General features: G+C 38.2%; 1 protein-coding gene across 9 annotated transcripts in view; it reads right to left on the bottom strand.

The window, feature by feature from the left end:
* Nucleotides 1–23,405, bottom strand: part of ZMYND8 (zinc finger MYND-type containing 8) — a 102,384-nt gene that overhangs the window by 22,534 nt on the left and 56,445 nt on the right. For 7 of the 9 annotated variants that reach the window (XM_044440407.1, XM_044440406.1, XM_044440410.1 and 4 more), the window contains 9 exons: nt 19,943–20,035; nt 18,154–18,241; nt 17,120–17,175; nt 16,211–16,288; nt 14,306–14,421; nt 12,132–12,613; nt 6,521–6,646; nt 2,633–2,785; nt 1,740–2,237 (listed from right to left, as the gene is read on the bottom strand). In XM_044440407.1, the coding sequence (XP_044296342.1) occupies nt 1,740–2,237; nt 2,633–2,785; nt 6,521–6,646; nt 12,132–12,613; nt 14,306–14,421; nt 16,211–16,288; nt 17,120–17,175; nt 18,154–18,241; nt 19,943–20,035 (1,690 nt within the window). Of the gene's footprint in view, nt 1–1,739; nt 2,238–2,632; nt 2,786–6,520; nt 6,647–12,131; nt 12,614–14,305; nt 14,422–16,210; nt 16,289–17,119; nt 17,176–18,153; nt 18,242–19,942; nt 20,036–20,895; nt 22,160–23,405 lie in introns of those variants that run through there. The other 2 variants (XM_044440413.1, XM_044440416.1) reach the window with 2 other exon arrangements.

The raw sequence follows: 23,405 nt of genomic DNA, 5'->3' as shown, positions 1-23,405 counted from the left end.
TCACAATTCAAAGGCCTCAGTTCTTCAGCACTTAGCCTTCCTTATGGACCAGCTTTCACAGCCATATATTGCAACTATGGCTATGAAAACCATAGCCTTAACTATACGCACTTCTGTTGGCAGATGATGTCTCTGCTTTTTAGTATGCTGTCTAGATTTGTCATAGTTCCACAGGAGGAAGTGTCTTTTAATTTCTTGGCTGCAGTCCCCATCTACAGTGATCTTGGAGCCCAGGAAAATAAAATCTGTCACTACCTCCATTTCTTCCCCATCTATTTGCCAAGAAATGATAGGACCGGATGCCATGATCTTAGTTTTCTTAATGTTGTGTTTCAAGCAAACTTTTGCACTCCCCTCCTTCATCTGCATCAAGAGGCTCTCTAGTTCTTCTTCACTTTCTGCCATTAGAGTAGTATCATCTGCATGTCTGAGGTTGTTGACATGGACATTCATTCATTCATTTATGACAATTTTATCCCATCTTTTATTAAGGTCCCAGGATGGCAATACAGCAGTAAAAAGCAGCATCAAATAAACAAAACCTAATAAAAACCAGTATCAAAACTACATTGGCTCTTAAAATACTGGTAAAATAAAAAGATTTAAAATTAAATTAAATTAAAATAAAAAGGTAAAATAAAAAGAGCCAGTGTGGTGTAGTGGTTAAGAGCATGGGACTGGGACTCAGATGATCTGGGTTCTAGTCCCCGCTCAGCCATGGAGCCAACTGGGTGACTTTGGGCCAGTCACAGGCTCTCAGCCCAACCTACCTCACAGGGTTGTTGTTGTGGGGATAAGATGGAGGAGGAGAATGATGTAAGCTGCCTTGAGCCCTTTGTAGGAAAAAGGCAGGATATAAATCAATCAATCAATCAATTTTGGCCTGGCACTGGAATGAGTAAAAATGTGGGTGCAAGGCACACCTCTCCGGGGAGCATGTTCCAAAGCCAGGGTGCTACCCCAGAAAAGGCCCTCCTCTAGATAGCCACTCTTCTGATCTCCTTCAAAGAAACCTGCAATTACCTGAATTAACTTTGGAAAATTTAATTACTAGGCTTTAAAAAATGGCTCCTACCTGAATTAGAAAAAGCAGAAACTCTCCTTTATGCTGCTACCTTTGGGGGCAGGGTGGAGAGAATTCACCAGTGCCCAGTTGCAGCTATGTTGAAATGCTGTAATTTCTGTGGGTAGTTTTCACATCCATCCTCATGGCTACTTAAAAAAACTAATAACTAAAATAATAAGTGTTAACCATTAAATGATTTCTCCAAACAATGAAAGGTTTCCCTTAGTACCCTTTATTTTAACCTCTGTCTTATTTGTTCCTTTTCCTGCCACGTCTTTCTATTCTCACTCCCACCTAATTCTCAGGCTTATTTTCTCTCAGCAATTTATGACATCCAGTTATTATGCAGTTTCTTTAGCATTTTCCATTGTGCCTTAGCTATTTTTCTATTTTTTTTCTTTTTTTACTTTTGTATGTGTGGTAGTGCAAAGCTTTCGATTACCCCTAGTTTACTGTTACCTTACTCTTTTGCATGGCTGATGCAGTTTCAGCTATACAAGAAAGAACATGGGAAGATCTGAAATGGTATTAGAATAGTTAGATTAAAAGAAAAAATCTATTTCTATCCACTCTAGATGCACAAAACCATATTATAAGACATCAGGACTTCAGGGCCAACGATTCAATCATTACAGACAACTCAGAAAACAGAAGGAAAGAAAACGTAACCTACCCTCTTGCTTAGGAGGTGATTCCTTGGGTTCTTTTTTGTTTCTTCGGCCCTCACGCCCACACTGGTCTTCACCTAGGTCAATAACAAGTTCACTTTCCGAATCAGAGTCCAGACCAAGATGCACAGTTGGAGAGTCGGTGTCATCTTTACCTTTCAGCTTCTCCTTTGTAGGATGTGACTGACTTTTTCCCTTTTCAGAAAGCTCTTTATCAGAGTCTACATTTGCTTTGTCTTTGACAGGAGTATCTGTTTTTTCCACTTCTGAGTTTGTACTTTTAACTACTTCTTTTTCTTCAGTTGGAGTTGGTGGTTTGGTTTTTTTTTTCATGGCCAAAGATTCTTTGTCACTTCTTGGACCTTCCTTTTCTTCTTCTTCCTGCTCATTCTTAGATTTCTGTTCTTCATCACTGATGTATTCACTATCACTAGAGTCTGACTTTTCAGAATCCTCTGAGTCGCTATGTTCAACTGCAACATCTTCTGATATTTCATTGATCCCTAATTATAAAAAGATGAAGAGTAATATATTTTTAGTTTATCTCTTTACAGTCCTTGAAGCAGCTTACAATGGCTTAAAAATAAAACCTTTCAAACAAAATAGTGAAGACACCTATAAAAGAATAATTATATAATAGCATCCCATCTTTTTAAGCCTTACAAGAGTTTTGTAAGTAGATCATTCATTTTTTGTTTCCGCAGAAAAGCCCTATTTGCTTGTCCAAAAATCAGAGAGCAAGCGGGGCTTTGGACTCTGGTCCCTTACGATGCAAACTTAATATTCTAAACAATGGTACATATAAACACATTTTCTACTTATAGAAGGGATGTCAAAATGAAAAATGTGTTTAATTCTCATGCCAACTATGCAAGTTACACTATTAACATGTCCATACCTAGCTGTGCTTTGCAACTCTCTATTGTCTTGTCAAGATTAAGCTGGAATCTGCTGCGGATTTGTCGTTTTGGTGAAATCAGTGGCACAGGTGTGGATTGCTGCTGGACTGATTCACTCAACTCTTTCAGATCCATCTCAGCTTTACTGCGATCTACAATATAAAAATGTATTTATTTATATGAAAATACAATTTAAACAGAAAATGCAAGTAGAGTCCATCGTAATGTCATCAGAGTTCTCATTAATCCTTACCACATATGTTGCAGTTGCTGACTATGGATGCTGAACACTGTTATTGTAAGATTTGCTGCAAGCCCACAAACCACTGAATTACTTAAGAACAAAGCGTAATACAGATGCCTATAACCTTTCTGTCAGAATCTGGGCTTCTCTGGAGCTTCAACTGGTAGCCAGAACCAGAAGCACATTTCAGTATTCACAGGATCAGTCCCAAGCCCTGCTGTAGCCCTCAGTCTCTTGATGAGCACCAGCTGGGACTCTTGAGGGAAGAGTTATGTAAGAGCAAACTCCCCCATTTAGACTTTAACAATGCAGATTCCTCTGTTTCTTGCTGTGCCTGACTCTTGCACTGACAATGCAGGCCTACCTGCTATCTCTGGTGCAGCTCCTCCACCTTGCCTGACCCTTGCCACATTTGGTTTATACTGTGTCCTGCCTTGCTGTGTATCTTGTCCCTTTATCCTACCTCAAGGTACCTGCACCTTCCTGTTCTTGACCCTTGGCTTGTTCATGGTCATTTCCTTGTTCTGCCCTGATACACACTGCTGGTTCTTGACCATGGACACTGGTACTTGCAATTAAACCTTGCTTTTGGTCTTTGGACTCTGTCTTGCTGTAAGTTCTGTTGCTGAGGCCCTCATGCCTGTCTTGTCTCCAGCTGCACACATCCTGGCCTTGGACTCTGACATCTCTGTACTTGGCAAGTTATGGGCATCATATGCAGTGTGGGAGGAGTGCAGAGGAAAAGGAAGCCTCTATGTTCCACCTACCCTGCAAAACACACATATTTTGGCCATCTAAGTGTTGTACTTTAGAGTGAGAGAATAGGAAGCTGAGGTGCTTCCAGGATACTTTGTACTGTGGCTACGCTTCTCTCCTTCCTTTCCCACTTTTAAATGTCCTTCTTTATGATCTCTTTTGCTAGTGCAGAGCTGTTACTGCTATGCTTCTTTCCCATACCAGGGCACGAACAGGGCACTCTGAGTTCCGAGTCCCAGCTCTGTCTTCAGAGAAAGTTACCAGGTTAGGCACTGAAAAAATTCCATAGCTGCCTAGACTCTATCTAGCAAACACAGCATTGCGTTGTAAATCCCCTTGAAGTAGGTAGGATTTAAACCAATTAGCCCATGAGCACAATCCACTCTTATGCAAACCCTGTTGGGTTGCTATGAACCTTGATTGTGCTGATGATGTAACTATACAATAAAACCTACTTAGCATTATGTTTAGTCAAGCACTAAGTCAGTGCTCTCACAAAATCCAACCACTGATTTTAGTTAACATTGACCAAATTATGACATGGATATTTTTTGAAACTCAGATAACAGCCCAAAGGCAAAGCAGGAATGATACATAACCCAACACTTACTAACTGTAGTAATTCCCAAATGATCAGGTACTTAAAAAAAAATTCAGTCATAGCCATCATGCATTCACATGCTATTCCAACAATTTATAACCTATTTTCAAGGCTAGATTATTCTATCTATTTTACTGAACACTTGAGAAATTTGACAAAAACCTTTAATTTAATGCAAAATTTTAAAAAAGCTAAACTCTGATTTCTACTAGCGGAGTAGGTAAATTGTCATTTAGCTTTCAAAATTCTATTAACTGTATCTATTTAATATAGCTTTCATGAATGTTTTTATAAAGCCATAAAATTAGTTTTTCATGACATATGAAATTGCTTCAAATGGAATACATAAATTACACATTCAGCTTATTAGTATTATTATTAAAACTATCATTATTATTTATTGCTTTATAATTATAAATTATTTATAATTTATTATTATCATTATTCATTATTGCTATTATTCATTCCTATACTGCCAACAGCCAAAGCTCTCTGGGGTAGTTTACAACAGTTCATTAAAAATTGCAATAAAGTAGCATAAACTTTTTCAAAACACAAAAATTTAACAGCAAATTTTAAAAAGTTCAAACATTATATGATAGAAGGCAGATCTGTAAAACACTCTGGATGGGTAGTCCCCTCAAGCCCTTAAATATGCTTATATTAGCATGTTTTAACATGACACCAAAAGATGACAAGGGTGGTGCCAGGCCTCAGTAGAGAGATAATTGCATAGTTGGGGGGGCCGACATTAAGAAGACACTTCCCCTTGTTGCTGTCCCCAAAGCTTTGTTTAAAGCTGACACTCAGAAGACAATTCTGCATACTAAGTGTAGTGTCTAGGTCGACTGAGACTGGAAGAGGCACTCCATCAAGTGCTGGAGTCTCAAGCTGTGTACGGCCTTACAGGTTAAAATCAGAACATTGAATCAGGCTTGGATACATATATGCAACCAATGCAAGAGGATCAGAACTGATCTCATATGTTCAGACGTATTGATCCCAATTATTATTCTGGCTGCTGCATTTTGCAAACCCTGCAGCTTCTAAACAGACTTCAAAGGCAGACCATTGCAAAGGACATCCCAATAATCTAGGTTAGAGATTTCCAGAGCATAGACTGCTGCAACCAGGCTATCCATGTCTAGATTTAGGCATAGTTGGATCACCAGCTGGAGCTCATAGAAGGTATTCCATGCCACTGGGGCAGCTTAAGTCTCAAGTGATTAAGATAATTCAGGGAGAACCTCCATGCTATGTATTTGTTTCTTCAAGGTGAGAAAAGAACACTGAACATCCAGAACGTATTGAACACTCTTTATCTAGACAGAGAAATCACCCACTAACAACATCTTAGTCTTGTCTAGATTCATTTTCTGTTTGTTAACCTGTACCCAGACCATTGCCACAATCAGGCAGAGATTTAGCGTATCCACAGCATAACCTGCTGGAGATGAAAAGGAGAAATAGAGTTGCATGCCATCAGAATACTGATAGAAATGTACTCCAAAACTCCAAATGACCCTACTCAGTGGTTTCACATAGATGTTAAAATGGTATGCAGGTCAGAACAAACTTATACTAGGTATCTAATGGGTTGGGCAACATTGCTCAAGCACTACCTTAAGCAGTAGGTTTTCCAAGTAGGAGTGGAACCACTCCAACAGAATCTCTCAACTTGGTCCCACATTCTTCCACCCAGGGACATCCTGAAGTCATATACCCAGTCAACAGGTATAAAACTAGGAATGAGCAAGAGAAAATGAGAAGCATCTTCACCCTTGTGGCACCCCTAAGGGGCAGACTGATGGTGCATGCCCCCTTTGAGGTTGACCCCTTCAGAGAAACCAGAGGTAGCCCACTACTCAGAAAGAGACCTGCGTATATATCCTACAAGGCTGCTGGCTTGACAAATGACAGGAGAGTCTAATCAGCCCAAAGGCCAGGGAAGACTGCTGGAAGTGGGCAGGCATCTTCCAGCCAGTTGTTAAAACTATCCACTTCCACCAAACTCTCCAAACCTCCTCACCAGCCTCAGGCGTGCAGAGTGTTCAGGCCAGGATCTTCCACCACTCCCGCTATAGAGTTTCGTGGTACCTGAAAAGACTAGCAAGTTTATTCTGGCATAAGCTTCCCCTGACTATAACTCACCATCAAATTAAATGGTTAGTCTACCAGGTACAAGACTCTTTGCACTTGTATATCTACCTTGAACCTTTTCAAAGTTAAGGCAAAGTCCACTTACAGAAATAAAAACTGACTGAAATTTTATCAATTTCAACTTACCAAGATTGAGATTAAGAATGCTTCCTGGAGTAGATGTTCTTTCTGGTTTAGAAGCAGTGGGTGTTGATGCTTGCGGAGAGAAAGGTTTAGGACTTCCTTGACCTGTCCTTGTTGGTCCTGGAGAAGCTAAAAAGGTAGACAATTGACACAATATTGTTTTCAGAATATGAGGTAGGACTGAAAAAATTCTTTAGGTATGTCTGAGGGCCCACTCTGTGTGATTTCTGTCTTTTTTCCCTTTGCACTGCCAACCCCAACACCATCAAGGAAAGTGCTATTGAAATTCCCATGTTTCAAAAGCATTTTGTCACTTGGCATGGAGACAAAATGGGAAAAGACTCCTGTTCAAAAAAGAAGAAAAAAGCAAAGGAGTATACAATACCAGACGCACAGTTCTTTGCCTCCTATCCAAGGAGACAAAATGAAGAATTATTATATAGCCCTTTTCACAATATCAATGATTAAAAAATAATAGACGGGTCCCTAATGTATGTCTGTACTGAACAAAAAAAAAGGGAAGCTACAAAAAAATTGAAGGGTTCCTATTAAATGTTTTAAGTGCATTTCTAACTAAGTCCTGAAACCTGTTATTAAAAGAAATTATTTAACCAACAATTCATTGAATATACATAATGGAACACTTACCTAGATAACTGAACGAGTTAGGAATATTTTCAGATAGTATGGATTTCCCAACTCTATCACTTTTGAAAGGAATCTTCTTTTTTAGAACAGTTCCTTTTCTTTATAATTGCATTTGATATGCTCATTATTAGCTATAGTAAATTTCACATTGACTAGAGTTTTCTAAGCCATATGAGGAGATGAGGCAGCAAAACTGATCTTCTGGATCAGGGACAGACAACTTGTGGCCCTCCAGATATTTTTGCCTATAACTTCTATCAGCCCTTGTCAGGTCATCGGCACTGACTATTAGCCATAGCCTATGGTGAGGAATAATGACAATTGTAGGGTAAGAGATTTGGAGGTTCACACGTTGTCCATTCCTATTCTGGAGCAAAACTACTTAAAAACAAGGCTTGACTCCTCTGCACATTTTACGGGTGACTTACTCATGAATTAAGTAACTGTAGAACAAATGATTGGTGAGCAAGTATTTATTCTAGTTGACTTTTGCAAGGAAGCCTAAGTAAAATAAAACCAAATTCAGATTTACAAAATAGATAAATGTTTTAGTATACTGTTTAGGATTAAACTGTATTCACATGAAGCATCTTAGATGCTTTTAAGAATCTTCTTTGTTAACAGAGAACTCGGGTGGCAAGTACCAACCAAAGCAGGGCTGCTGTGAAACAAGACAATTTATTGGAATACCTAGAATACCAAGACTTGCAAAGATTTTCTTTTTAAGCATACATGTAAGGGAACCCAAAAAACAGTTCAAAGTCTAAGCATGCTCAAAGTGGGGGTAGTGGGGAGGTGTCATGCCCTCCTTGTAGGAAATGGTTGAGTAAAATCTTGGATAGAAGCTCCTTTTAGGAGACAGGATACACTGGAACATTTTGTCAAAAGTCTCAATTCTATGTTCAAAACATTTACCTCAATGAATATAAATATTAGAAAAATCTATCCTTGTTTTCTTACCATTATTTAGAGCAGGAATGTGAAATGTGTGGCCCTCCAGACATTGCTGGACTCCAGCTCCCATCATTCCTCATCATTGGCCATGCCAGCTAGGGCTGACTGGGGCTGCAGTCCAAGAAGATTAGGAGAGCTATAGATTCCCCACCTCTGATTTAAGAGCATGGGTGAAGCAGGGAGAATGAGGTAATGAATAATTCAGAATCAGGAAAAAGGGCCAGATATGTTTTAGATTTTTTAATGGATAGTATGTAGCTTTAACATGAACTCCACAAACAAACAGAGCATGTCATTATCCATTTATTTTAAAAGACTGAAAATATGTCTTATCCTAAACATAAACATAAACATTACTAGAAAGTAAGCGCTGAAGTAAAGCAAGGTCTACTTATTCAACTGTCACCAGAAACAGCTGCATAATAAAATTTAGATGAAATTTAAAGACCCTGAACACTGTAATTAGTTTGAAGAAGTCAGTAAGATAAAAACACCCTTTACAGATACTAATGTTTGATCTAAAACTTCTAAGTACTACTGGATTTGGCAAGAGTTGATTCTAAAAGAGACAGATAACTTACTCAGGGTCAGTTCTTCACAAAGCTATATGAATTTCTTTTGATACAAGTTTCCAACAACAGAACTTCATTTATTCCCAAATGAAGAAGTATAAAATTTATAAAATTAGAAAAAGCCATTTTTACAGAAAATAAGACTCATGAGCAAGAGCCTAGCACAACAGTAAATGATCAGAAAGAACTTTAATATTATTAACAGTAAACAGGAAAAAGATAAAATTCAGCCATGCCAAAGAGGGAAGGCTTCCATGAATAGGTAGATGTTGGGTATTAACACTAGATCAAATACATATTTTTGTACAATTCAGTGCTGAAACTACAACAGAAATAATTGTGAAAACATGAAAAGAATATATTAACATGCTTTCTCTGAATGTATTATACTAGACAATAACAGGAGAGCCAGTGTGATATAGTTAAGAACACGGGACTGGGACTTAGGTGATCTGGGTGTTAGTCCCCGCTCAGCCATGGAGCCAACTGGATGACTTTGGGCCAGTCACAGAGTCTCAGCCCAACCTACCTCATAGGTTGTTGTTGTGGGGATAAGGCTGAGAGCCACAGGATAAGAATGTACCGCCTCCAAGAGTCAGTCATGACTGGACTTTAATCTTATGGGGAAACCTTTACCTTTTTTTAAGCCACTTTGAGTTCATTGGGGAAAAAGTGGGATATAGATAAAATGAATGAATGAAAGAATGAATGAATGAACGAACGAACGGCAGTAGGCTGGTTCACACATCATGATAAACCACCCTGAAAATAAATCAAGATGGACTGCTCACTTGCCAATACATGTTACTTTGGACAGAATGCTTAGCAGCTTGCCATTGCTTGTGCCTCCATTCCTTTCACCCACTGCTGGTGCACATTCCATGTTCCCTTGTGGCAAAAACCCTCATTTTTACAGAGGGAATTTTTAATATGTTCCTGTTCCACTCTGATCACTACTGCTTTTCCATACATTTTTTCTATTTAAACTTTTTACCCCAGTGCTCAGGATGTAGCAAATACAGCTTTATTTTTACTTTCTGCCATTCACAAATTTGCAAATCTACAATGCACTTTCTTCAGCAGTAAAGATTATGTCCCCTCAGCAGTAATTACTCCCACAGCAATTACCCTCCTTCACAAAAGCTCTGTCCTGTTCAGTTGCCACTTCTCAGAGTTTAGGCTCAAGGGATACACTGGAGGGGATGAGGGGACTGACAATTTTCAGTTCAAGATGAAATATAGTGCATGAATGAAATTGACATGTGAGAGTTTATTGGTTCACCCTCACAACCTTTGTGCGGAGCAAGTACATGTTTGGAAAGTCCCCCCCCCCCTTTTTGGGTGCTTTTTAAATGTGCAATTTCCCCAGTTCCATTTCTCACAAATATGCCGATTCACCTGTCTGCACAATCTGTAGTAATACAGTTGTCTTGTCAATTTTCTTGTAAATTACCTACTCTGCTTTGAACTCTGAAGGTCCTGGGAGTGTGGGGAAATACAAACTTGTATGCATACTTCCAAATCGCACATAAACACAAACATTTTTAAAGGTTGAAAATAAGTTATGGACATTCCCAAATGCCATTTTGGTATTGGGAAGAGGAGGAAATTAAGGATGAGGGAAGAAGGTGACATGAATAAGATCATGAGTTGTAGATGGCATTTTCACCATCCCAGTCAGAAGGCTCTTTAAGCCTGTACTATGAAGCCTCTTACAAGCTATACTGCCTAGTTCGCATGTCACAAGCAGCCATCCCAAAAATAAGCCACCTTCAACAATCCAAGAGTTCTCAGGGTAACATGTACACAGTTAATTAACTAGGTTAAAGCTTCTGCACCTGATTCAGATAACACAAGAAGCCACACTGACTCAAATGAGGATCACTACAATTCCTTATTGTCGTGTGAACCCAGTTAGTGCTAGTTTGTCCATCATACTAAGCCATAAGCTATGGTGGGTTGCTATTGTAGGTGTAGTAAGGTTGTCTAGGGTAGCTTGTTTTCAGAGTGGCTTTTTGTGACATCCAAAACTTGGCAGGGCCATTTTACTGTAAATTGTTGGGAATGATTAAAGAGCCAGCCAGAAAGGGTAGCTAAACCCTCTATTACTCCCCACACTCTCAGTACTGCTGCCCTCAACCTCAAAATAAATTTAAATTCTTTTTTTCTCTCATAGAAAATGATAAGAAATGATTCTAAGTCCACCACAAACAAGAAAGTATTAATGTCCACTACTAGGAAAAATACCACTTCTCCCTCCATTTTACTGCCCTGCCTTGAAATGTGTGCAGTTCCCCACACATTTTATTGCTTTGCCCAGACATCTTCAAATGACTGGTGTTCCTGTTCCCTGCTTTGTAACCCATATCTATATCTAACATCATGCAGTGAAGACCAGCAAAGTGAAATGGCAAGCATGATGGGGTATGGGAAGCTGAAAGAGGCTGGCAGCTACAGGAAAAAAATCACTTTAGGAGAAAAAGTTACTACTTTGGTGGAACACAAAGTGACTTTTATTTAAATGTGTTGACTAGCAGGGAAGTACCAAAGTGAAAGATGAAACTGGCTAGTGTTTTGATGGAAGGGGAATGTTTCCTTCCTGAGCCAGCAATGGCAGAGAACCAAATGCAGAAAAGGTGCTGATGTAAGGAAAAAGGACTTCACCAAGATATGCCCTTGAAATATGTGCTGGTTATCAGCTGAAGGAGGAAAAAACCCAAGTCACAGCATGCTGTTTAGTGGGTGACTTGTCTGCTAGGAGTAATGGACAAGCCAGCAACCCACCATGGCTTATTCTCAGGGTAGCCTGGTGTGCAAATTCACCAAGTTTCCCTTTTCCACTAGAAAATGGAGAATGTGTCTGCTTCTTATTTCAGTCCCTAACTTGCTCGTCTGTACTATTTATCAATTCTGCATTCTGTTTAGTTTTCTTTCTTATTGACTAAATGCTTTAGACCATTTTGAATTGCTAGAAAAATGGCTTGAAATATCTGATAAATCAATGTTCATTCTTTTAAATTAGGAACCTGTGCTGGACCACAGAGAGCATGGTACTCTTCAGACTCCTCTCCTGTCAACACCCTGCTACACCTAGGACCATGTTCTACTTCCCTGGTTCTTAGTTTCCCCACATGATGCCAGTCTAACTTCACTTACTGTGTTCAATGATCACTTTGAATTCCTCCAGAAACATTTATCCAGGTCTTTCTAGATGTTTAACACAAAGATGGGAAACAAGCTTCCTGGCTTGAACCCAATCTGTATCATTGCTCCTAAGACAGGTGTACACTTTATAGACACTTAAAGATAGTGCTGCAACTGGGCCCAATGGTACCTCCTATTACCAGTCTTGATAATGAATACTGGATTTCCCCCTTTCAGTTTTAAGACCTTCTACAACTAGGACAATGATTGCAGCAGCTTTACTTCTCTTCCCTTACCTGTATTCTTATCAATAAAGTCCATGGACTCTTCACTTGCGCTAAAGTGACTGGAGGTTGCTTTTTTTTCTGCATCCTGTTCAACATCAGATCCAGTGTGAACAGATGAATTTGTACTCATTGGGGAGCGTGGCATGTCTGTTAGGGAAATTCTTCGCCCAGTACTGCTACTCAGCATTGGTTTGCTCATTAAAATTTTGGGTGATGCTGTCATATCAAAGTTAAGTTTGATTTTCTCTTGTTTGTCAGTCTTAGCTGTTCCAGCACCAGGATTTGAAGGGTCTAACAACATTTGGTATTGGTTGTTGGGAGTATATGGTGTCCGGAAAGGTGCATAATTAAATACTCCAAACTTTCTACGGATATTCTCCACATAAACTTCCATTTCTTGCATTGCACTGTTGAATATGCTTTTAGTCTTTTTCACGGAAAAAGGAATTTCTTTAGACATGAGGTAGCAATTATTTACTGGAACCCAGGCCCTGCATATAATAGTAAAATAAAGAGGCAGGAGGAAAAACATGTCATTAAATTTAATGTAGATTATTTCCCAAGTTTTTCATATTTTATAAGCATGCTTCAAAGTAAATCCTATTGAATTCAATGGGTCTTTTGTAGAACTATGCATGCTAGGAACTGAAGTTTTTACTCAGCACCATGTAGAAACCTGACAGGTATACTGAATGAGTTTTAAAATCCATAACAACATTAATAATTTCAGATAAATGCTTTGTTTTCAAAATACTAAATTAACCCTCCTCCACCAAAAGTCAACAAGTAACTTCAACATACAAACAGCAAATACCACCTAATAATGCACCAGAAAGATGACACGGGGCAAGAATTTCCATCAGTCTCCTTGTCTAGGAAATTATTATAAATTTGAGTGTTTTTAATTTTCTTGTAGTACTGGCATATCATCCTTGTGATGTTGCTCTCATGCTGACCAGCAGAGCAATAAGAGGAGACCACTCACTGGGACTGTGGGTTTCTACAGGAAGAGGTAATCTGCCATCTCTCCACCAGTTTTTCTGCCACTCTAAGCTCAGATGCAATCCTCACTGTATATGCAATCCTCACCGTATGTGAGTTTATGGGTAGGGATCAGATTTTTCCTGGAAATATAAATTCCTATGAACTATCCCTTTGTAATGCAAGTTAATTTAGGATGGCTTTGTCTTGAACAGGCAATTAAGACTCATAGGCTTTACCAAAGATTTGCTCCTGAAGACGATGAATGTAGCCACCTGTCCTTTTGGATTATACTTGGGATTATGCAAAATGCCTAGATGAGCACCTGAATCACAAAATTTACCACTACACCCAGGGTAGGGGGAACTTTCCAAAAATGCAGGAAAATTTTGCTTTTAAAATTTTTACTCCTGAAAAGAGATACACAAAGTACAAAGTGGGTTTTTTTTTGGTAACACCAGAAACATTTGGAAGCTCTGGTAGTTGGTAGTATTGTTAACCCTGTTCAACAAAAAAGTAACTCTCCTGAGAATGTGGGATGAGGAGTAAAACCCTTAGCTCTCATGCTGTTTGTATAATCTATTACTAAGATTTGACGAATGCTACAGAGCTAGCCCTGAAACTCCCCATCCCCACCCCAAAGTAACAGTATGGTCAGGTTCGGGATCTATTCCACTATCATAAATACTATTTTGGTAGAGAAAAGGGGTTTGTCTTGTGCCCCTGCAAATTCTGTGCAAGATTGTATGGGACCCTAACTCCTTTCTTTCTTTCATTTATATCTCACAAAGTTGGTCATCCATGTCCCTTTAATTGACAGCATTACAAAGCTCTGAAGGGTTTACATTTATAAAAATTAACACAAAAGGATCACATGTAGTCTATATAAAAATGCATAGTGTGATCTCATGATAGTTACCAAAACCAAAGCAAACACTAGGCATCAAACTATTTTGAAAACTTCACAATGACCCAGAGATTAAATTTAATTGGAATGATGAAACAGACTTTAAATTTTGTGAATACAAAAGGAAGATGCTAGTTAATTATATATTCCAAAAATGTTTAATGAATTAACATTGCCAACATGACATGAACCAAAATGGGGAACTAATAGAACTAATATAACAGCAATCACCCTAGAATAATATATCAAAAATGGATCACTGAACCATTCAACCACCATTTGACTGAACTCCCACCTGTCATGTTGACCAAAGAAACGAGCATCAACTTGACCGTCTTTATCCCTCAGTGCTTTAGCAGGCCAGAATGGGAAACCCTTGAGTTTAGCCCAGACCAATGGGTGTGGATTGCTCTAGAGGAAAGTACATAGGGACCATTCAGTGACTTTCACTGGAAAGCAAGATAATACTGGAGTTTGTGGTATGGAATGTAATACTACCCAGAAATTGCAATATACCCTCTTACACACAGATAAGGCATCCTCTGTCCATGCAATGGTGTAGTTTTGCATTTTCTTCATCATGTGTAAAGTGCTCACTATTCTGAATTAACTATATGAAGAAAATGCCTGTCTTCTCTTAAAATTTCAATCCTGTTTACAGTGGAGCTACTTTTAAAAGTAGGAAGACACTGTTCAAGAGGAAGTCCATTCCTTTTAAAATTAGGAGCAATCATTTAGATATTATTATTCAGCCTATTCTGAATGTCCAAACCTAATAGTTTATCAAACATAAAATGAATTTAATTGTTTACCCAACTAACCAATTTCAGTAAGATCAAAATTCATTGACATTAAAAGTCCATCTTCAAACCACTCTCTCTGTGGCATTAAAACACCACCAAATTTAAAGTTCTAGAACACTTCCCAAAAAGTTTGAAATTTTTCTGACTCTCTAGGAAACCATATGCATTACATAACTGAGGGAAAGCCCCAGAGAATGACTCTATATGTCTCTCTCCTGTCCTAACTGCACATACAGAAAACTTAAGAGGATGGTCTCTGTTAAACGTACAAAGTTTACAATGGGGCAGACGAAGTTTCTCAGGCAGGCTGTACCCGAGTCATTTGTAATTTTTGGGTCATAACTAGCCCCAAAGGCAACAGAGATCAAATCAGGTTCTACAGTGCAATGTGCCCTCAGCTATGTAAAACCATGTCAAAAATAAACTAGGAGTAGTCTGCACTAGCTGGCAATTTAAAACCAGTGCTGCTTTTTTTCACATGTATCCATTTCTGTATCTTGTACTCAAAACATAGAAGGAGCCAAATTCCAAAATGAGAATTGTAAAGTCTTATATCATGCCTCAAAATATGAGACATCTATAAGGAGTAGAAATCTTCCCCAGCTATGACTCAAATGCGATCCCACATGAAAAATAGATAAATTATCCAAGCCTTCATGTGCGGATAAAGTGTTTCCTAACTTGCATTTGTAAAAACAAATTCCAAGCAGAGCAGACAGCAATAAAACATCCCTGTCAGGCTGGCCTACAGTGTTATTCTAATACTGCAGCTATGGGTATTGGACAGGTTAGAGTGAGAGGCACATTCTGTCAAAGTCCTTAGAGAGATTGGCAGATTTGAGATTGAACTGGATTTGTCCTGTGTATTATACCTCTGGATTGTTTTAACCCTGTATCACAAAACCACCAGAAATGTGCATTCTGCATATTAAGAACAGAAATGGCTTGCATGTTCTGATTATCCCTAGCAATTCGTGTTAAACAATCCAAAACCTGCTAACATGGCATGCAAACCAGATTATTATGTAAAATCATATCTTTATGAAGGCTTGCCTAGCCTGCTGATGCACACACACACACAGCAAACATTATATCTGACACTCAGTTCTACATGTTCACATAAAATTATAACCAAATACATGCAAACCCAAATACTACTGTTTCCATGTATTCTGCCAGGTTCTTCAATAAAACCATGCACAAATGAACAGATAAAGCAATTCAGCTGTTGCAGTTCAGCATCAAATGTGGTACAGGATGCAGGCTTTGTCTATAAATTTTAGTAGATTTCTCCATGTCAATCAGGAAATGTACACAGATGTTAAGTATTAAGCATAAGAACAAACCAGCATGAATTTGGACATGCACACTATTTTTCAAAATATTGTTTTACTTACACAAGGCTCACAAAACCAATTCTCCCGTTTTTGGCAAGCAGCTAAATAACATTCTGGACATACTTCAATTTCATTCATCTGTAAGGAAAAAGACTGGCTAATGCAGGATTTTCAGTGTGCGATTAAATGAATTCATTATTCTGTGCTATCCAGTAATTGGGAGTAATATGGGCAGCCATTCATAATTTTCTATTGTAAAGAATTATAGATTTTCTGGGTCTGTTCACTCAGGAATGAAAGCACAACTAATTCTTATTGCTTCCCAAGTGCACAGGCTATTTAATATAATGTGGATATTTTGAGTATAATAAGTAGATGAATACAATAAATTTTGCTTATATCTAAAGCAGGTGGAAATGAAAAAGGAAAAAATAATGGGTTAAATGGGAAGCCAATTTCCTAATAAAAACAATCTCACCTATATGTTTGACAAGCATTGAAATCCTGTATAATTTTATTCAGATGAAAGCTTCTCTGAGTTCAGTGGAATTATTCTCAAATGAGTGAGTATACAATTGCAGCCTACATCTCTCAACAGCAGATGCTTTAATGCAGGAAAGGATGAAGTTCCAATGCATTTTATTGACCGATGTCAATGACTGAGGCTCAGGTAACACAATAACCCACTCTCAAGGATTAAAGAGAAAAGTACCCATGATTTTTTGTTGAACTCTTTCGTTGTTAGCAAACTATGTTTTTCTTCACTGTAGTATTTAAACAACAAAAATAGCCCACAAACCAATGACAACCCACACTCAATCCATATATAACTTTCCTGAGTTTGGATTATCATGTTTGGATTACCAGTCATTGTCCTCTATTATACAGTTACTTTCAACCATGATTCTATGAAAATTTCACTTACATTTTAATGGATATAATAACAAAAACTAACTAGGTAATACATACCTCATGCTCACAGATTTTGATTATGACTTTTGCTGTTTGTGTCAATTTGTGATTTCCTGAGGAAACAAATAAGTATAGATGTATAATCAAACATCTGTTGTATTAAACCTGTGCTATGTGTATTTTAACCCAAAACTAAAAATTTCTATTGTTCGGAATTCACAATGTTTTAAAAAGGAACATTATTTAAATGGGTATTTTGACCATTGCCAGTACAGAGATGCATAAAAAACAAGGCTTTCATCCATTCCTGAACTCAGGCATAACCTGGCCATAGAACTTTTCAAATAATCCTTATTTAAATAATAATGATCAGATGGCATTTGTGTTATCTATCAATATTCTCACACTAGACGTTTCAATACACATTTTCAACCTACCTTCTTATGAAGCCAACCAACTTTGAAGACCACCACTTAAGTCAGACCTAGTTTTAAAGTTGTACAGGAGGACTAAACTTCATTACATTTTAAAAAAACATTTGGTATAGCTGATTCCACTATGAAGTTCCTGAACATTTGGCTTATTTTCATAACCTCTTTTACAGAATTTAAATTAAAAATTGTGTTAAAATATTTACAGAATTTAAATTGAAAACTCTGTTCCAATATTGTTTAGGAAATCCTTTAAATGGGAAGAGCAGGATTTTTTTTTCATCTCTGTGTAAAAATCATCCAATATAGATTTACAAAACCATTAATTACTAACAAACCTCTCTGTGATCCAGTAGAGGTTTCTGTCAGCAGAATTAAGAGATTATGGTGGGTAGGGAATTCCCTTCCACCGACCAGCCTCTTGTTTCCTCCTCCCAAATTTGCTCCAGATAGTTGTCAAACTCTGCAGCAGCATGGAAGGTGCTGGGAAAGGGACACAGTAGGGAAGAGAAACAGGCAAAATCATCCCCTTCCTCGTTCTCAGATTCCAAATCCTTTTGATGTTATGGTGAACAGCCTGCCATTACTATAATCCAGTCTCAGTCTACTGTGTAAAGAAAGACAAATGTGCTGTCTTTGAGGAAATAGACACATACTTACCCCCATTGTAAATAATGCAATTGTGCAAAATCCATTTGGCATCAGCCAAAAAAGCTTCAGTGCAACCATACATCCTCTTTTTAACATTCTGGAAAAAAAGAGTATAAAAATATTACAAAAGGAACAATGTCTAAATCCAGGAGTTTGCCACTTTATAATTTTTTAGAACTAATGTAGTACATTCACAGTACTACAAAGTAATGTAGTACATTATTCTATGTACATGACTGAAGAGAAAAAAGCTGGGTATAACTGGATGTTATCACAAGCGAGTGCACTATTGAATGTTTTAGCTCTTTCAAATGAAATAAACTCTTAGGTATACACTCAAGCACACACTATTTTGGACACTAATTTCATTTGAATATCGCCATTTATGAAACACAATTTAAGGAGATTTGAAAAATTACAGGATTCTTAAAATAAGTATCATCAATGTCAATTCTGCTTCACATACTAAAAGTGAAAGATATACACAGAAAGCAGAGTACCACAATGTATGAGACAAAAATTGATTGAATATAATTCCATTTTAAATGTTAGCATTTAAAATGTGTATATAATTTTAAAGCCATAGATACAAATGTGTGAAAAATAAAACAATGTAATGCAGTTATTTAGGAAGGGTAATAAGCTGCCTGTCCACCTCAGTGATGCTTTCCTTCTGCAGTTTCCTGAATCTGTCATATCCCCTCATATCAATTCAACTTCATTTTTGAGTTTCTTAGCAACAGGATACAAGGGTAAAATAGACTACTACTCTGCATATACAACACTGTATGGTTTAAACAAACCACGAATTATTCACTCAAGTGGAAGAGAGTAAGTGTACTCCCTCTCACATTTCTACCACTTCCACTTTTACCCACAACTTATGATTGGCTTGTTCAGAGGTTGTAGAGTATAATGTGCAAGCTCACACAGACCACGGCCATGGTTTACCTGCAAACAATAAACTGGCTTGGGTTTGCACATCATGTTCAACAATTGATCGATGAGCCAACTGTAGCTTGATTAAAAGTGCAAGTGAATGGCATGTTCTAGACCAGGGGTCTCAAACTCAACTTACCTGGGGGCCACTGGAAGTAGAGTCTGGGTGAGGCTGGGCCGCATCAAGTATTCCACCACCACGGTGGTGGTGGGCCACTCATCCCATGGCCGGCCTGGGCGCCGCTGGCGCTTTGAAGGCTGCAGGGCCCCTCCCCCATACCCCGCTGTCCCGGCAATTGGCCCACGGGCCGAGAGTTTGAGACCCCTGTTCTAGACTGTGCCTGCTGATCCTCATGGGACCATGGATGGTTTAACCTATGAGCTATTGTAACCTAAGAAGTACCCCAGATTATAGGTTATACAATCTGTTAAAAATGATAGTAGTACCTTGATACAAAAGGTTTCCAATTGCATCTCCAGAGAAGGCAATATTAATTTAACATAGAACAAAATGCATCTTTTAAAATCTTGTGAATGTTTATCTTCCTCATTCTATAAATAAGTAAAATCAGGAATACTTCATTCTAAAAGAAACATTTATTGTAAGTACGCACATGGCCAAATTCCCAGTACAAATTCCCACTCTAAATCGTGCTACACTGAGGCTATTCCAAATTCACACAAATGGGCATTTAAGTACAATATACCTAGAACACGTAATGGATTCCAAGATGTTGAAACTTATTCAACATATAAATGAAGAACTGTACTGATTTTAGAAAGAGATAGTATATACAGTTATAAACACAGTAACAACAATGGAATGTAACTAGGATTTGTCTGCTTGCTGTATACCAACCTTTTCTAATGTACAAAGATCCATTGGATGAAAGATGTATTCTGCATAATCTGGATGCTGATCCAATGAAACTGGCTTTTGAAATGGCTCTGTCTGTTTAATAAAAAAACATAGAAACTAACTTTGCAATGTTAGATTGTTTAAAATATTTTGATTAACTAAAAGGGTACTCCAATTAACCAGAAAGATTATGTACACACATATGGGGGGTGGGGACAGACTCTTCTAAAAACTGCAGGTGGCAAGGACAACCTAAAAGAAGTATTACCTCCTGTAAAATAGGAATATCCCCTTCAAAATGGTACATATGCAATATATGATATATATAAACAATCAGCAGTTTTAACAGATATTACTTTTAGTTATGGAAATGTGTGCAGCTCATTGACTGACTAAAATTCATAAGCTTAATTTACTTAAGGTTTCTTTAACGAAGTGAAAGCCCCAAAGAAGAGGGTTACCATGTTGCCAAAATTTTAACACCTTCAAATTTTCTTATTTCTGATTTGTGTATGAATCCCATGGCCAACTGTGAAAAATATAATTGTGAAAACATTCACAATCTCAAATTTATGCTCACATAAACATTAATGCAACACTTTAAGGAATATTCAGTGGTGTGGAACCATTAACAAAAATTACCTTGGGCTAGCTTAAACTATTCTGGTGGAATCCTAGACATCTGCACACTAGCTAACACTTTTGGCATTGCACCATAGTAGTTAAAGCTAGTGCAACATAATTTACATTAGCAGATACATCCCCCTGGATACAGAATTATAACCAAAATGTATTGCATTATGTGGATTTAACAGACATAAATCATTCACACCTAGTTATTCCCCAGATAAACATTCCATCAAGTTAGAAAAAACCTTAGTGAGGCAGTTCTTTTAGAAGCTAAAGAGATATAGAAATACAGTGCCTTAAAGAAGTGTTCCTTTTGACTTTACCTCATTTCATTATGTTGCATCCCGGAATTGAAATGGATTTAACTGACTTCGTTTCCACTTGATGTAAACAGGGTATTCAGTATGATGCAGATGCAAAATATTTTTGCTGTAGACCAAAAGTTTAAAAAAAAAACCTAGGTGCATACTAATTCAATCCCCTGGGTCAATACTGTAAAAAGCACCTCTGGCATCAATTACAGCTTTGAATCTTTTGGGGATAGATCTCTATCAGTTCTGCACATCTGGAACCTGCAGTGTTTCTTTTTGGCAAAAGTGTTCCAGCTTTGTCAGATTTGCTGGGGACTATCAGTGCAGAGTGATTTTCCAGTCCTGTCACAGAATTTTGACTGTTGTTCACTGCCCAGAAATCATCTGGTTTTGGGTGGTACAAAAAATAAATCAGATTGAGGTCTGGGCTTTGACTGAGCCATACTAGACAAGCAGGTTCTTGGTATAAACCACTCCACTGTTACTTTGGCTGTATATTTAGGATTACAGTCCTATTGGAAGGTGAATCTCTGTTCCAGTTCCAGTTCCCTTGAAAACTGAAACAGGTTTTTCCTCTAGAAATGCCCCTTATTTGACACTATCTGGCCCTTGATCCTAGCCAGTATCTCAGTCTCTGCCAAAGATAAGCACTTCCACAACATGCTGCTATCGCCACCATGTTTCACTGTGGGATCGGTGTTCTTAGGGTTGGGTTTGTGCCACTGATACTGTGCTGCACTGAAGCCAAAGATTCAGTTTGGTTCTCATGGGTCTTGACTGCGGTTTGTACAATGTGCTTCTTAGCTAAATTCAAATAGGCTTTGATACAGGTTTGTTCCAGCAATAGCTTTCTTCTAACCAGTCTTCCAAAAGCCTACTTTTGTGGAACATCCAAGTGATAGTTGTTCCATGGACAATTTCTCTCATCTCAGCTGCCAATCTTTTCAGTTCCTTCAGAGTTATCCTAGCCTTTTGGGTGCTTCCTGATACCCTCCTAATACTTTTTTTTAATAACCCTATCCTGATTAGAGCTTAGTTCTATACAAGATTATCCCAGAATTGTTTTGCTAGCTCTTAGGTCTTCACGATGCTGCTTGTTCAGATGTGCTCTTCAACAAAATCTGAGGCCTATCAAAAACAAATGTATTTAATCTGAGATCAAGTAGCACTGGAACTGCATAGAGGTGGATACCATTCAAATAATTACACTGACTTTTAGAGGCAACAAAGCTTATTTAGGAATGTCACACCAAACGGATAAATACTAACGCAACCAACAATTGCAAGTTTGCTTTTGTTCCACAATCAAAATATTTTTCACATTCACATTTTGAGTATTTTGTGTATGTCAAATGGTAATAATACCAATTAAATCCAATTCAATTCCAAGTTATAAGAAAACAGAGAGAGAGGGAGAGGGAGAGGGAGAGGGAGAGGGAGAGGGAGAGGGAGAGAGAGAATTTTTCAAGGCTTTGAAATAGTAATAATAAATATTGGATAATGCATTGCCTATCTCTGAAATAGGTATGAAACATGGAATGATAAACAAACAAAAAACAAACAGGAAGTTATATTGATTGTGCTCTTGCTCTCTTTATTTTTTCCTATTTTCTCACAGGGATATTTCTTTTCCTTATGTTCTAACACTACTGGTGAAGATACAGTATACCACAGAAGTGAGTACACCCCTCACATTTTGTAAATATTTTATTATATCTTTTCATGTGACAACCCTGAAGAAATGACACTTTGCTACAATGTAAAGTAGTGAGTATACAGCTTGTATAACAGTGTAAATTTGCTGTCCCCTCAAAATAACTCAACACACAGCCATTAATGTCTAAACCACTGGCAACAAAAGTGGGTACACCCCTAAGTGAAACTGTCCAAATTGGGCATTATTAGCCATTTTCCCTCCCCGGTGTCATGTGACTCGTTAGTGTTACAAGGTCTCGGGTGTGAATGGAGAGCAGGTGTGTTAAATTTGGTGTTATCACTCTCACTCTCTCATACTGGTCACTGGAAGTTCAACATGGCACCTCATGGCAAAGAACTCTCTGAGGTTCTGAAAAAAAGAAGTGTTGCTCTACATAAAGATAGCCTAGGCTGTAAGAAGATTGCCAAGACCCTGAAACTGAGCTGCAGCACAGTGGCCAAGACCATGCAGCGGTTTAACAGGACAGCTTCCACTCAGAACAGGCCTCGCCATGGTCGACCAAAGAAGTTGAGTACATGTGCTCATATCCAGAGGTTGGCTTTGGGAAATAGACATATGAGTGCTGCCAGCATTGCTACAGAGGTTGAAGGGGTTGGGTCAGCCTGTCAGTGCTCAGACCATATGCCACACACTGCATCAAATTGGTCTGCAGGGCTGTCGTCCCAAAAGGAAGCCTCTTCTAAAGATGATGCACAAGAAAGCCCGCAAACAGTTTGCTGAAGACAAGCAGACTAAGGACATGGATTAGTGGAACCATGTCCTGTGGTCTGATGAGACCAAGATAAACTTATTTGGTTCAGATGGT

This window comes from Varanus komodoensis, unplaced genomic scaffold, assembly GCF_004798865.1.
Source record: "Varanus komodoensis strain SLA01 unplaced genomic scaffold, ASM479886v1 scaffold37, whole genome shotgun sequence".
Lineage (NCBI taxonomy): Eukaryota > Metazoa > Chordata > Lepidosauria > Squamata > Varanidae > Varanus > Varanus komodoensis.
The sequence above is the reverse complement of the archived record's forward strand: the minus strand, read 5'-3'. Positions and strand labels throughout refer to the sequence as shown.